Source organism: Trichomycterus rosablanca, chromosome 22 (genome assembly GCF_030014385.1).
Source record: "Trichomycterus rosablanca isolate fTriRos1 chromosome 22, fTriRos1.hap1, whole genome shotgun sequence".
NCBI lineage: Eukaryota > Metazoa > Chordata > Actinopteri > Siluriformes > Trichomycteridae > Trichomycterus > Trichomycterus rosablanca.
Genome location: NC_086009.1, coordinates 8,877,610 through 8,891,894, shown reverse-complemented (window position 1 = coordinate 8,891,894; position 14,285 = coordinate 8,877,610). Strand labels below are relative to the sequence as shown.

The 14,285-nt window shown below is 45.8% G+C and overlaps 1 protein-coding gene across 2 annotated transcripts; it reads left to right on the top strand.

Moving 5' to 3' along the window:
* Nucleotides 1-521: 521 nt before the first annotated feature.
* LOC134300205 (proline-rich protein 29-like) lies at nucleotides 522-14,029 on the top strand. 2 transcript variants are annotated; one of them, XM_062984903.1, is made up of 6 exons: nucleotides 522-584; nucleotides 2,337-2,427; nucleotides 5,317-5,423; nucleotides 12,819-13,009; nucleotides 13,758-13,828; nucleotides 13,966-14,029. In XM_062984903.1, exons 1-6 carry the CDS (start codon nucleotides 522-524, stop codon nucleotides 14,004-14,006), a joined length of 564 nt encoding a protein of 187 aa, XP_062840973.1. In that variant the 3' UTR covers nucleotides 14,007-14,029. The 2 variants fall into 2 exon arrangements, 1 of the variants encoding a protein (XP_062840973.1); XR_010007331.1 differs by lacking the exons at nucleotides 522-584; nucleotides 2,337-2,427; nucleotides 5,317-5,423; nucleotides 13,758-13,828; nucleotides 13,966-14,029 and adding an exon at nucleotides 12,628-12,709 and having other exon boundaries at nucleotides 12,819-12,899.
* Nucleotides 14,030-14,285: the final 256 nt, after the last annotated feature.

The following is a 14,285-nucleotide window of genomic DNA, read 5'->3' as shown; positions in this document are numbered from 1 at the left end:
AGTGGTCCTGGGAGAGTCCTGACCATTGAAGAACCGATGGACTACAGTCAGTAATTGTAGAACTTCAAAGTGCTTCTATATGGTAAGTAGAGCTGATAAAATGGACAGTGAGTGTAGAAACAAGGAGGTGGTTTTAATGTTATGGCTGATCGGTGTAGTATCCTCACTTGCACGCACAACCACTAGTCAGGCAAGGAATTAATTTATTAACACGAACACCATCACCCACACATTTAAATCCCCAAAGCACCCCGAATTATCACCTACAGTCTTTATATAAGTCCATCTGGACACAAATGGACTCTGTATGTGTTAATTTAAGCCCGGAGATGCATATGTGCATATGCTAAGCTATTTCCATGTAAAGTAATTAACAGAATGCCTGTGAAACGCCACCGAGTCTTTTGTTTCCTTGTTCGTTGCACAGAAGGGAAGCTGAGTTTGTTTGCTTTCCTGTGCCAAGGCAACATATCACACAAATGTAGCTGCTCTCGGTTGGAGGTAAACTGCTATTATTAAGCATGGAACAGGCAGCAAGGCTTCAGCAGGGCAGTTCTTCACATGCCCAATTTGTTCAACAGCCGGTGAGTTCTTAGTCAGTAAATCTACCAGCTCTGGTTTTATTCAATATCAACAGCTGGGCAACATACAGATTAAGTTAAATTTTATACACATATATAAAATATGGCAGTAACTTCTTTGGCCAGAGTTTTTCGTAGTTATGTTGAATCTTATTTAGCTTTGTAGCATGACTTTCTTAGTCTTTGTTAGTGATTCTGATTCAATACGACCTTCCTAATATTGGGTTGGTCCCCCTTTTGCTGCCAAAACAATCCTGACCCGTCGAGGCATGGACTCCACTAGACCCCTGAATGTGTGCTGTGGTATCTGGCACCAAGATGTCAGCAGCAGATCCTTTAACTCCTGTAAGTTGCGAGGTGGGGCCTCCATGGATCGGACTTGTTTGTCCAGCACATCCCACAGATGCTCGATTGGATTGAGATCTGGGGAATTTGGACTCCAAGTCAACACCTCAAACTCGTTGTTGTGCTCCTCAAACCATTCCTGAAACATTTTAGCTTTATAGCAGGGTGTGTTTCCATGAAAGGGTGTACATGGTCTGCAACAATGCTTAGGTAGGTGGTACATGTCAAAGTAACATCCACATGGACGGCAGGACCCAAGGTTTCCCAGCAGAACATTGCCCAAAGCATCACACTGCCTCTGCCGGCTTGCCTTCTTCCCATAGTGCATCCTGGTGCCGTGTGTTCCCCAGGTAAGCGACGCACACGCACCCGGCCATCCATGTGATGTAAAAGAAATCGTGATTCATTAGACCAGGCCACCTTCTTCCATTGCTTCGTGGTCCAGTTCTGATGCTCACGTGCCTATTGTTGGCGCTTTCGGTGGTGGACAGGGGTCAGCATGGGCACCCTGACCAGCATTAACTTCTTCAGCTATTTGAGCTACAGTAGCTCGTCTGTTGGATCGAACCACACAGTGCATCAATGAGCCTTGGCCGCTCATGACCCTGTCACCGGTTTACCACCATTCCTTCCTTGGACCACTTTTGATAGATACTGACCACTGCAGACCGGGAACACCCCACAAGAGCTGCAGTTTTGGAGATGCTCTGACCCAGTCGTCTAGCCAACACAATTTGGCCCTTGTCAAATTCGCTCAAATCCTTACGCTCACCCATTTTTTTTGCTTCTAACACATCACATGAGAATAAAATGTTCACTTGCTGCCTAATATATCCCACCCACTAACAGCTGAAGTGATGAAGAGCTAATCAGTGTTATTCCCTTTACCTGTCAGTGGTCATAATGTTATGCCTAGTCGGTGTATATAGGTCTGCACCTATTAGACCAAGCTGCTCTGTACAAATCTCAGAAAGCAGATCATAGATTACGAGGAATCTGTGAGGGTGGGAGGAGAAGTAATTGGTCGTGTCTGAGACACTGAGAGAGAGCTTATAGTCTGGAAGCTCAAGGAAGCTTTAAGGGGAAGAAGATTTCCATGTAATGATGATGTGAAAGAAGCGGTACATCAGTGACTACGTGCTCAACCAAAAACATTTTTTGCTGATGGCATTAAAAAGTTGGTACGATGCTGGGAAAGATGCATGGGAAGGTGACTGTGTAGAAAAGTGATGTCAGTTGCTTTTGAAATTCTTAATAAATAGAGATAAAAAGTGTGGAAACTTTTTGAAGAACACTCGTGGATAAGTGAACACCTAGAGTTATGGCTGTTATAGCTGCAAGGGGATTAAGGGGCCAAACTCATGGTCTGGTGTAGCTTTATTGCATGCCTGTGTCTCTGTAACTGCACAGGTACCTCCACCTGTTACTCTGTTCCAGCAGCTGCCACCTTCAACAGTGGTTCCATCTGTGCCATCTTTACGACCAGGACACATCAAAGAGGGTACAGAAGCACACATGAGCGCACACACACACACACACACACACACACACAGAATATTGAAATTGACAAAACTCATAATACTTTTGGTAGTATACTGTATAACTATCCATTTTTGCAAATAATAACAATAATAAGAAATTTTAATATAGACACCAAAATCTATTTGAAATGAAAACTATATTGTGGCATTGGCAGGATGTAAAGAAACATACTGTTTTTTTTTTTGGGGGGGGGGGGGGGGGGGGGGGGGGGGGTTGTTGCTCTTTTATTAGGAAAATTAGCTCTTGTGAATTATAAGGGTGTGGAAAAGATGCAAGATCTGAACAAGCAAAAATGAGTACAATATCACTATGAACAACACACTTAATAAACAATGGTAACTTGCAAACTCAGTACAACTCCAACACAATATGCGCTATTTGTTACATCACTCGAACACATCTCACTCTACACAGACGCTCCTAAAACAACCATTGATCCCATTTTAACCCTACATACTGTTTTGGCAATGCGTGTGCTGCATCAGTGTGGCACGGTGGCTAAGTGGGTAGCACTGTCGTCTCACAGCAAGAAGGTCCTGGGTTCGATCCCCAGGCAGGGCGGGGATCCTGGGCCATACCTGTCAAGTTTTGGATTTAAAAATAAGGGAAATTTTCCGCCGCGCGCTTCGAGCCGTCCCACCAGCCCAACCGAGGTTCAGTATCCCTTACATTTTAAGACAGGTTTACAAGAAATCTAAAATAACCACCTGTGAACCACGTACAAACTACAATTAGATGATCAGAATCTGATAGGCCTACCTTTGTTGACACTGAAATGCTGTGGACATTCCTACATATGTAATTCTTATAATACAGCCTAAATGAAAACACAAAAGGGAATTGAAGCACATTTATTTATTTTACATATTTTCAGCATATATACACATTGCTTGTCTTAAAGTGAAACACATTTTATTTTCTTCTCCTCTTTAGAAAGGTAAATTCGATGTCCCATTTCTCTAGATATTTACATGCAGTCTTTACTTTTTTGGCAGGAATGCCCTCTCTCTCCTTGCATCCATCCATCTCTCCCTGTTCCAGGTTTGTTCCCGCTGTCCGCACTAACCTTGCGAGAACTGCCACTTGCAGCAGCGAGGTTAGTGACATTTCAGTTTGGAGAGGCACAGGAATGTTTTTTTAAATTATAATATAATACGGGAAATTTACGGGAAAATACTAATACGGGAGGATGGCGGGAAAGAGGGGTAAAATACGGTAGCTTCCCGGACAAAACGGGAGACTTGACAGGTATGTCCTGGGCGTGTTCTCCCCGTGTCTGCGTGGGTTTCCTCAGGGGGCGCCGGTTTCCTCCCACAGTCCAAAAACATGCTGTCAGGTTAATTGGAGACACTGAATTGCCTTATAGGTGAATGGGTGTGTGTGTGTATGTGTGTCTGCCCTGCGATGGACAGGCGCCCCATCTAGGGTGTTACTGTGTGCCTTGCGCCCATTAAAAAGTTGGCATAAACTGATTTAAAATTTTTGACGCAACAAAGTAGCCACCTACTACAGCTAAACACACATTTTTATTGCTTGCAACGACTTTAAAAGCTTCATTTACTTCCATTGCCGCAATACAGCTGTGTTTTGTTATAAATTAATAAAGCCTTTATGTTTTAACTCTACAATATAAAATTAAATAAAGTTTTTCCTTTTTTACTTACCTTTCAAGTTTTCAAGTTACTCACTGGGCCAACACTGCATTATTATAAATGAAAATTAGTAAAATATGGGTGTTCTAACACTTTTGACCAATAGTGTACAGTGGTACCTTGTAACTCAACGTCCCCTAAACTCAAAATCTTTGAAACTCAACGCCCTTCATCGAGAAATGTGTACCCTTAAACTGAACATTTCCCTTAAACTCAACGTGCTCACCTTTAAAAAAAAAAAAAAAAAAGATTTATTTATTTATTTATTTAAATTAACAGTGAACAGTTGCTTTGTTCAGCACTTGGCTGGAGCGGTGCAGTAAGACGAACCTGCATTTGTGTGAAATAACTGTCATATCCACTCTGAAAGCTTCACAGGTATCTGTGTTTATCTGGATTTTTCTTCTGTTTCACTTTTAAACTTGTGTTATAGCTCAGGGTGCTGAGAAATTGTAAGAATCAGCTTTTTTTGAGAGTCTGAAACACTTACTGTTAAAAAACGCTGATCAGCCATAAACTGCATACAAATGTACTAAACGGTATGTCAGATTATAATACACTGTATAGGATCTGTGTCAGACCCTGTTTAGCGCTGGCTTACTTTCCATGCTGCTTAACTAAAGGTCAAGCTACATTATTTTAATCCCAGATATTTATTTAATAGAAGCCAAACATTAAAAAAAATAACATATCATTTTTTAGATAGCAAATACACTGGGAACTAGTAGCAGTAGACATGCATGACATGCATGAATATGTACATTATTGTTAAATTCTTTAACAATATATTTGTTTTATAGTAGCTAAACATGTAAAGACATGTACAATAACAGCAATCAGCTAACTATGGCAATTCCATAGTGCGCATTAAATATTATTTTTATACTAAAATTAGAAATAAGGTGAAAATACACTATGTGGACACTCTCCTGATTACTGAGGTCAGGTGTTTCAGTTACACCTATTGCTAATATGCAATTAAATACATACACATGTAATATGCTTCTAAATTTTGTGGCAACAGCTTATGGAAGACTTGTTTTATCTTTCAACATGAATTTATTCCCAACGTAAGATCCATAATAACATGGGTGGATGAGTTTGTGAAATGTGTTCACTGAGCGCTATCTAGTGGATACTGGAGCAAAACAGTTTACACCTAGTGTAATATTACTGTCTTTGTGTGTGTGTGTCAGATCTTGTAGAGCTGATGATGATGCAGAATGCTCAGATGCACCAGGTCATTATGAACAACATGACCATGTCTGCACTTAGTAGCTTTGGCTACACACACGCACATGAGGTGAATTTAACCTGCATGCAAAAGAATAACATATTTATTTTACTGTGTGTGTGTGTGTGTGTATATGTGTGTGTTTAGTAAAGTTAGCTGGTTTTGGTGTTTTGTATTTACAGTTAAAGTTAAATGATTGCATACATCAACTATTATTATTATTATTAATAATGTTTTGTTGTTGTTTTATTATTACTACTATTATTATAATTATTATTGATGTTTTGTTGTTTTATAATTACTATTGTCATTTATTATTATTATTATTATTATTATTGTTGTTGTTTTGTTGTTGTTTTATAATTACTATTATTATTTATTATAATTATTATTATTATTGTGTCGTTTTATAATTACTATTATTATTTATTATTATTATTTTTATTTTGTTGTTGTTTTATAATTACTATTATTATTATTATTGTTTTGTTGTTGTTTTATTACTACTATTATTTATTATTATTATAATTATTTTGTTGTTTTATAATTACTATTACTTTTTTTATAATCAATTTATTTATAAATTTAAATTTATCATTTATTATTATTTACTGTTTTGTTGTTTTATTATTAGTTTTATTATTATTATTATTATTAATGTTTTGTTGTTTTATTACTACTATTATTATTTATTATTATAATTATTTTTTGTTGTTGTTTTATTACTACTATTATTTATTATTATTATTATTGTTTTGTTGTTGTTTTAGAATTACTATTATTATGTATTATTTTATTATTGTTTTGTTGTTGTTTTACTACTATTATTATTTATTATTATCATTATTGTTTTGTTGTTGTTGTTTTATTATTTATTATTATTATTGTTTTGTTGTTGTTTTAGAATTACTATTATTATTTATTATTGTTGTTTTGTTGTTGTTGTTTAAGAATTACTGTTATTATTTATTATTGTTGTTGTTTTGTTTTTGTTTTATAATTACTATTATTATTCTAATTTATCATTTATTATTATTATTATCATTTTTTATTTATTTATTTACTTATTCATTCATTTTATTATATATTATAATTAATATTATTTATAATATAGCGCATTACATCCGTGACATCGGCCTGTTGAGCATCTGCATACAGACATGATTGGCTATGCCTGAGGTAGGAATGGCTGAGGCCCCACGATAAATTGGTGTCCTGTCCGTCGCATCATACTACATTGCGCCCAGTGATTCTGAGCAAAACTGTGACCCCTGATCAGGATAATGTTAGGGTTAGTTAATAACCCACCAAAGACTAGGGGGGAACCCAAAGGCGAGTGCACAAACAACAAAACCCAGAAGTGATAATACGATATTTTATTTAAACAAATAATAAATAAACGACAAAAACAAACAACCAAAAAGATAACAGAAAACGAGAGGGGAGCGGCAGGAGCGGTACTGGAAGCGCCGGGGAACTGCAGGGCGGACTGATGACCAGGAGTGATGAACCGGAATGCAGGATGACCAGGAATGGCAGGAGAACCAGGAATGGCAGGAACGCAGGAGAACCAAGAACGGCAGGAATGCAGGATGACCAGGAACGGCGGAACGGCAGGAAAACCAGGAACGGCAGGAACACAGGAGAACCAGGAACGGCAGGAACATAGGAGAACCAGGAACGGCAGGAACACAGGAAACCAGGAACGGCAGGAACGCAGGAACGGGGGGAAGGTCTAGGAGGCGATGAAAAACAAAATACGTTAAAGAGGAGAAGGTACAAGAAGAGGACTCACGGTTTAAGGACACAACGAACGGCCGTCTGTGTACCGTATGGCAAGCAGACAATCTGGCGACGAGTGAGAGAAAAGCCGGCGTTTAAATGCAGGAGTTGATGAGATGAGGAATGAGGCGCAGGTGTGTGAGGGGTCCGCCCTCCAGCGATCTATTGGCTGGTACCGCAGCAACCTCCGAAAACAGTACCGCTCCAGGCCGCTAGGGGGAGAAGGGAGCAAAACGGGAAAACAAACGCAAACCACCACCAAGAACAAAAGCGATCGGGGAAACTAAAGAAAACGGAGAAAAACAAAATACAAACCGGAATAAAAACAAAACGCTGGGAAACCCTGAAAATAAAAGGTAAGTGCTGGCGGATCCTAACAGTACCCCCCCCTCAACGGCCACCTCTAGGTGGCCTACCGGGTCTATCGGGATGTAGACGGTGGAACTCACGGACCAGGTTGGAGTCAAGGATGGCAACCCGGGGAACCCACGACCGCTCCTCAGGCCCATAACCCTCCCAATCTACCAGGTATTGGAGGCCCCGACCACGTCTACGGACATCCAGCAACCGGCGAACCGTGTATGCCGGATGCCCATCGATGAGCCGGGGGGGTGGTGGGGGTTCGGTCGGAGGGTTCAAGGGTGAGGAAACCACGGGCTTGAGCTGGGAGACGTGGAATGTGGGGTGGATCCGCATGTGGCGGGGAAGTTTCAGTCGTACCGACGTGGGGTTGATGATCTTCTCGACGGTGTAGGGGCCGATGAAGCGGGGGGAGAGTTTCCGAGACTCGACACGCAAGGGGATGTGAAGGGTGGACAACCAGACAGCTTGACCAGGAGCATAGGGGGGGGCCGGTCTTCTACGACGATCGGCCGACTGCTGGTTGGCGTCCCGAGTGCGCAGGAGGGTGGTCCTGGTGGAGCGCCAGAGTCTTCGGCACCTGCGAAGGTGGTGCCCAACAGAGGGGACTGCCACATCGGCTTCTTGTTCGGGGAACAGTGGTGGCTGGTAGCCTAAGGAGGCCTCGAAGGGGGACAATCCTGTGGCAGATGACACCAGAGAGTTGTGGGCATACTCGACCCAGGCCAGGTGGGAGCTCCAGGCCTTGGGGTTGCGAGCAGCCATGCACCGTAAGGCCGACTCCAGGCCCTGGTTGGTCCTCTCCGCCTGACCGTTGGACTGTGGGTGGAAGCCGGAGGACAAGCTGACTGTGGCGCCCAGTGCCCTGCAGAAGGCCTTCCAAACCTGGGAGGTGAATTGGGGTCCTCGGTCTGACACAATGTCCAATGGTATTCCATGAACGCGAAAAACTAGATTAACTAAAAGTTCTGCTGTTTGGAAGGCTGTGGGGAGCTTCGGCAGAGCAGCAAAATGTACGGCCTTGGAAAACCGGTCAACGATGGTGAGGATGACTGTGTTCCCGTTGGAATCCGGAAGGCCCGTGACGAAGTCCAAGGCAATATGGGACCATGGGCGACTCGGGATAGGGAGAGGCTGAAGTAGCCCCGCAGGAGATTGATGGGATGCTTTGCTGCGTGCACAGGTGGTACAGGCCGCCACAAATTCCCCAACATCCTTCTCCAAGGATGGCCACCAGAAATGCCTCTTTAGGAAGGATAAGGTACGACTAGTCCCGGGATGGCAGGCGACGCGGGACTCATGGGCCCATTGAAGGACCGGCGAGCGAGCTGTGGCCGGGACGAAGAGACGGGTTTGGGTTCCTGTCCTGGGGTCTGGTTCCTGGGCCTGGGCTTCGGTGACTAGACGACGAACGTCCCAAGTGAGGAGCCCAACAAGTCGACTCGGCGGGAGGATAGTCTCGGAAGAGGTGAGGGCTTCCTTCGGGGCAAACTGGCGAGAGAGGGCGTCCGGTTTGATGTTCCGGGATCCAGGCCGGTAGGTCAAAGTAAAATCAAAACGGGCGAAGAACAGTGCCCATCTGGCTTGCCTGGCGTTCAGCCTCTTTGCCGTCTGGACGTAAGACAAATTCTTGTGGTCCGTCCAGACGACAAAGGGCTGAGCGGCCCCCTCCAGCCAGTGCCTCCACTCCTCCAAGGCCAGTTTCACCGCCAGTAGCTCACGGTCCCCGACATCGTAATTGGCCTCAGCTGAAGAAAGGCGACGTGAAAAAAAAGCACAAGGGTGCAGAGGGTTCTCGGGACTCACCCGCTGGGAGAGCACAGCCCCTACCCCAGTATCGGATGCATCCACCTCCACCACGAACTGCTTGTCGGGGTCGGGCTGGATGAGGATGGGGGCGGAAGTGAACAAAGTCTTGAGCCGGAGGAAAGCTTCCTCTGCCTCCCGGGGCCAGGTGAAGGAAATCTTAGTCGAGGTGAGGCGAGTGAGGGGTGCTGCCACGTGGCTGTAGTTTCGGATGAATCGTCGGTAGAAGTTAGCGAAACCCAGGAAGCGTTGGAGCTCCTTCCGAGTGGTAGGGGTAGGCCACTCTGTGACCGCTCGGATCTTGTGGGGGTCGGCTCTAACCTGGCCGCTCTCCAGAACGACCCCGAGGAATTCCACAGAGTCGACGTGGAACTCACACTTCTCGACCTTGACGAACAATCTGTTCTCTAATAACAGAGAGAGGACCCTCCGGACATGCGCTCCGTGTTCTTCCCGGGACTTGGAAAAAATCAAGATGTCGTCAAGGTAGACGAACACGAACCGGTTGAGGAAGTCTCTGAGCACATCGTTGACCAAGGCTTGGAAGACTGCTGGGGCGTTACAAAGCCCGAAGGGCATTACGAGGTACTCGAAGTGGCCGAGCGGGGTGTTGAACGCCGTCTTCCACTCGTCGCCTTCTCGGATCCGCACCAGGTGATACGCGTTACGCAGGTCCAACTTTGTGAAGATGGTAGCACTGTGCAGGGGTTCAAAGGCCGACGACATCAACGGCAGGGGATACCGGTTCTTGACCGTGATCTGGTTGAGGCCCCGGTAGTCGATGCATGGCCGCAGGGTCTTATCCTTCTTTTCGACAAAAAAGAAACCAGCTCCTACGGGAGATGATGAGGGGCGGATGATTCCGGCGGCCAGAGACTCCGAGATGTAGCTCTCCATCGTGCTCCTCTCAGCACGAGAGAGGTTATAGAGCCGACTGGTAGGCAGTGGGGCACCAGGCAGCAAGTCGATGGCACAATCGTAGGGTCGGTGAGGGGGTAGAGACTGGGCCCGGTACTTGCTGAACACCTCGCGGAGGAAGTGGTACTCCCGGGGCACCTTGGACAGGTCAGGGGATGCTGCAGAGGGGGTGGTGCTTGTCCCGTTCCCCGGCTGAGGGATGGCGGAGACCAGACAATTGGCGTGGCAAAAGTCGCTCCAAGCCACAACTCGTCCACGAGCCCAGTCGATGTGGGGGTTGTGACGTGCCAACCAGGGGTAGCCTAGGACCAGGGGGGTCTGAGGAGCTTTGATAACTACGAAGGAGAGGGTCTCCCGGTGGTTTCCTGAGAGGATCAGGGACAAAGGCGCGGTACGGTGGGTCACCCGGGCAATGATCCGTCCATCCAGGGCTCGCGCAGTGATAGGAGGGTCCAGGGGCTCCAGGGTCCCCCCCAGCTGACTTGCCAGCCCTTCGTCTAACAGGTTGTCCTCCGCACCCGAGTCCACCAAGGCCTGGAGAGGGACCGAGCAGCCATGGCAACAAAGGGTTGCCTGCATGCGGAGGTGGCGTTGCTGGGAGGATTGGGATAGTTGTGGGAGGGGGGATAGCTGAGAGTCGCCCGCCAGTACCCCCACGGCTACTGACGGGCGCCCTCTTTTGGCCGGACAGGGCATGCCCGGAGAATATGGCCTGCCTGACCACAATAAAGGCATTGCCCGGCCCTGAAGCGGTTAGCCCGCTCCTGGGGGGTTAACCGGGCACGCCCCAACTGCATGGGTTCAGGCATTGGTACTAAGGGTATAGGGGCAACACTGGAGGCACCTGAGGGCTCTGAGGGGCTCGAACAGGTCAAAGGGGAAGGTAGCCTGGAACCGGTTCTGGCCGCCCTTTCATGGCGGCGGCTGCGGAGGCGGTTATCCAAGCGGATGGCCAGAGCTACCAGGGAGTGGAGGTCGGGGCTCTCGTCCCTTGCCGCCAACTCATCCCTCAGGGAGTCGATGAGACCTTGCCGGAAAGCCTCCCGGAGGGCCTCGTCGTTCCACCCCGAGTCGGCGGCCAAGGTCCAGAACTCAATAGAATAATCAGCCACGGACCGGGAACCTTGGTGCAGGGAAAATAGTCGGGAAGAGGCACTCCCCGAATAATCCGGGTGGTCAAACACTGTCCTGAACCGGGCGAGGAAGTCAACAAACGAGCCCTCTCGAGGGTCCGTCTGTGACTGTACCGCTTCGGCCCAGGTCAGGGCCCTGCCTCTCAGGTGACCAATAATAAAGGCCACCTTACTGGCCTCGGTGGCAAAGGTAGTGGGACGCTGACGGAAAATGGATTCGCATTGGAACAAAAACCCTCTGCACCTCTCCAGGTCTCCACAGAAGGGCTCGGGGTTGGGGACAGGTGTTTCCACGGAGGACCCTGGAACCACGGGACCCGTCGGAGGTACGACCGGAACCTGGGAAGGAGCAAGAGGTACAGGATTAGGAGGTATTAGACGTACTACCTGCTGGGTCAAGTCAGCGAGCTGCTGGCTGAGTGTCCCCAGCATCTGGTTATGGCGGATAAGGATCCCCTCAACCGTTTGTGCACCCGTGGGTTCCATGGTGGCCAGATTGTACTGTTAGGGTTAGTTAATAACCCACCAAAGACTAGGGGGGAACCCAAAGGCGAGTGCACAAACAACAAAACCCAGAAGTGATAATACGATATTTTATTTAAACAAATAATAAATAAACGACAAAAACAAACAACCAAAAAGATAACAGAAAACGAGAGGGGAGCGGCAGGAGCGGTACTGGAAGCGCCGGGGAACTGCAGGGCGGACTGATGACCAGGAGTGATGAACCGGAATGCAGGATGACCAGGAATGGCAGGAGAACCAGGAATGGCAGGAACGCAGGAGAACCAAGAACGGCAGGAATGCAGGATGACCAGGAACGGCGGAACGGCAGGAAAACCAGGAACGGCAGGAACACAGGAGAACCAGGAACGGCAGGAACATAGGAGAACCAGGAACGGCAGGAACACAGGAAACCAGGAACGGCAGGAACGCAGGAACGGGGGGAAGGTCTAGGAGGCGATGAAAAACAAAATACGTTAAAGAGGAGAAGGTACAAGAAGAGGACTCACGGTTTAAGGACACAACGAACGGCCGTCTGTGTACCGTATGGCAAGCAGACAATCTGGCGACGAGTGAGAGAAAAGCCGGCGTTTAAATGCAGGAGTTGATGAGATGAGGAATGAGGCGCAGGTGTGTGAGGGGTCCGCCCTCCAGCGATCTATTGGCTGGTACCGCAGCAACCTCCGAAAACAGTACCGCTCCAGGCCGCTAGGGGGAGAAGGGCGCAAAACGGGAAAACAAACGCAAACCACCACCAAGAACAAAAGCGATCGGGGAAACTAAAGAAAACGGAGAAAAACAAAATACAAACCGGAATAAAAACAAAACGCTGGGAAACCCTGAAAATAAAAGGTAAGTGCTGGCGGATCCTAACAGATAAAACAGGGGTAAAACAATACAATGACAATCAATTTAAAAAATATAAAAATAATTATGTATGTATGTACGTATATACGTACAGGCAAATCTACCTGTAACATCTGAGGAGGTTCCAGAGGTGTACCACCATCACTACCCTTGTGCCCCGTGTGGATCTTACCCCATGTGGATGCCCATGTCACTGGGGTATTGTCCTTTTCCTCTGCAGACTGTTGAGAGCTTCCAACATCCGCTTTACCATTCATACCCTGTACACGGAGGAAATACAGATAGGTAAGAGAACACATATCAGCTATTCTAACTTATTATTGTTTTGATAAGTCAGCAGTTCATTCATTTTTCATTATTAAGTTAACCTTCATTGGTTCACACTACACGATTTTTGCCCTGATTTTTGCTCGCCGCCTGGTCGCCACTAGATGTGGCAGCTCAGAGCCAGTTTGCTTGGGGCTCGAAACTCAGCTCTCGGCCGCTATGTGTAAACTGTTCAATGACTCAATCCGAGCGGCTCACCGAGCCCTCGGCGACCCAAGAAAAATATCTAGCATGTTAAATATCTGGACCAGTCGCCGACTCAAAATCGTGTAGTGTGAAAGTTGTTGTGAGCAGGTTGCGAGTGGCAGCGAGTGCTCTGTGGAACTACAGCCAATGAAAAGCCAGATATGGCGTGAGGGTGGTGTAGTGTGAAATACACAACGACTTAGAAGACTCCCGATTACAAGAGATCCAGTCGTGTAGTGTGAACTGTACAGAGATCTGACAACTTTGAAAGTTGTGTTGTGTGAACCAAGCTAAATTAAACTAAATAGAATAAAAATGTACGTAACATAAGCTAAGCTAAATTATGTTAGCAAAGCTAGGCTAAACTGAACTAAAGTTCAAAAAGTAGATCATAGCAAATCAAGTAAAAATTGTTAATATATTTTATTAAAGTTGTTATGATTTAATAATGTCTCATGCGTTCAAACATCCTCACAGCTACACAACCATGAAAACAACTTATTTCAGTGTTGTCTTGCAGTAGCACTGTGCCACCAAAACTACCACCTAGCGTAACAGGAACTGTCGGACCTGACGTTCCCCCGACTGCAGGTACACGCACACACACACATACACACAGAATCATTTTTACTACTTAAAACAACCACTACGAGTGTTTTATGGAACAATTTGAATGTACATTAGCTAAAAACAGCTGGATAATCAGTCTCTCATGCTATCTTTCACAGAGCATAATAATGCAGAGCATAAAGGAACAGAGATGAATTAGAGACAAAAGAACTTCAATACTGCACTTCATTTTTAATAATAGTAATTACTATTGAGTAATAAAGTATGATATATATATATATATATATATATACAGTGTATCACAAAAGTGAGTACACCCCTCACATTTCTGCAGATATTTAAGTATATCTTTTCATGGGACAACACTGACAAAATGACACTTTGACACAATGAAAAGTAGTCTGTGTGCAGCTTATATAACAGTGTAAATTTATTCTTCCCTCAAAATAACTCAATATACAGCCATTAATGTCTAAAC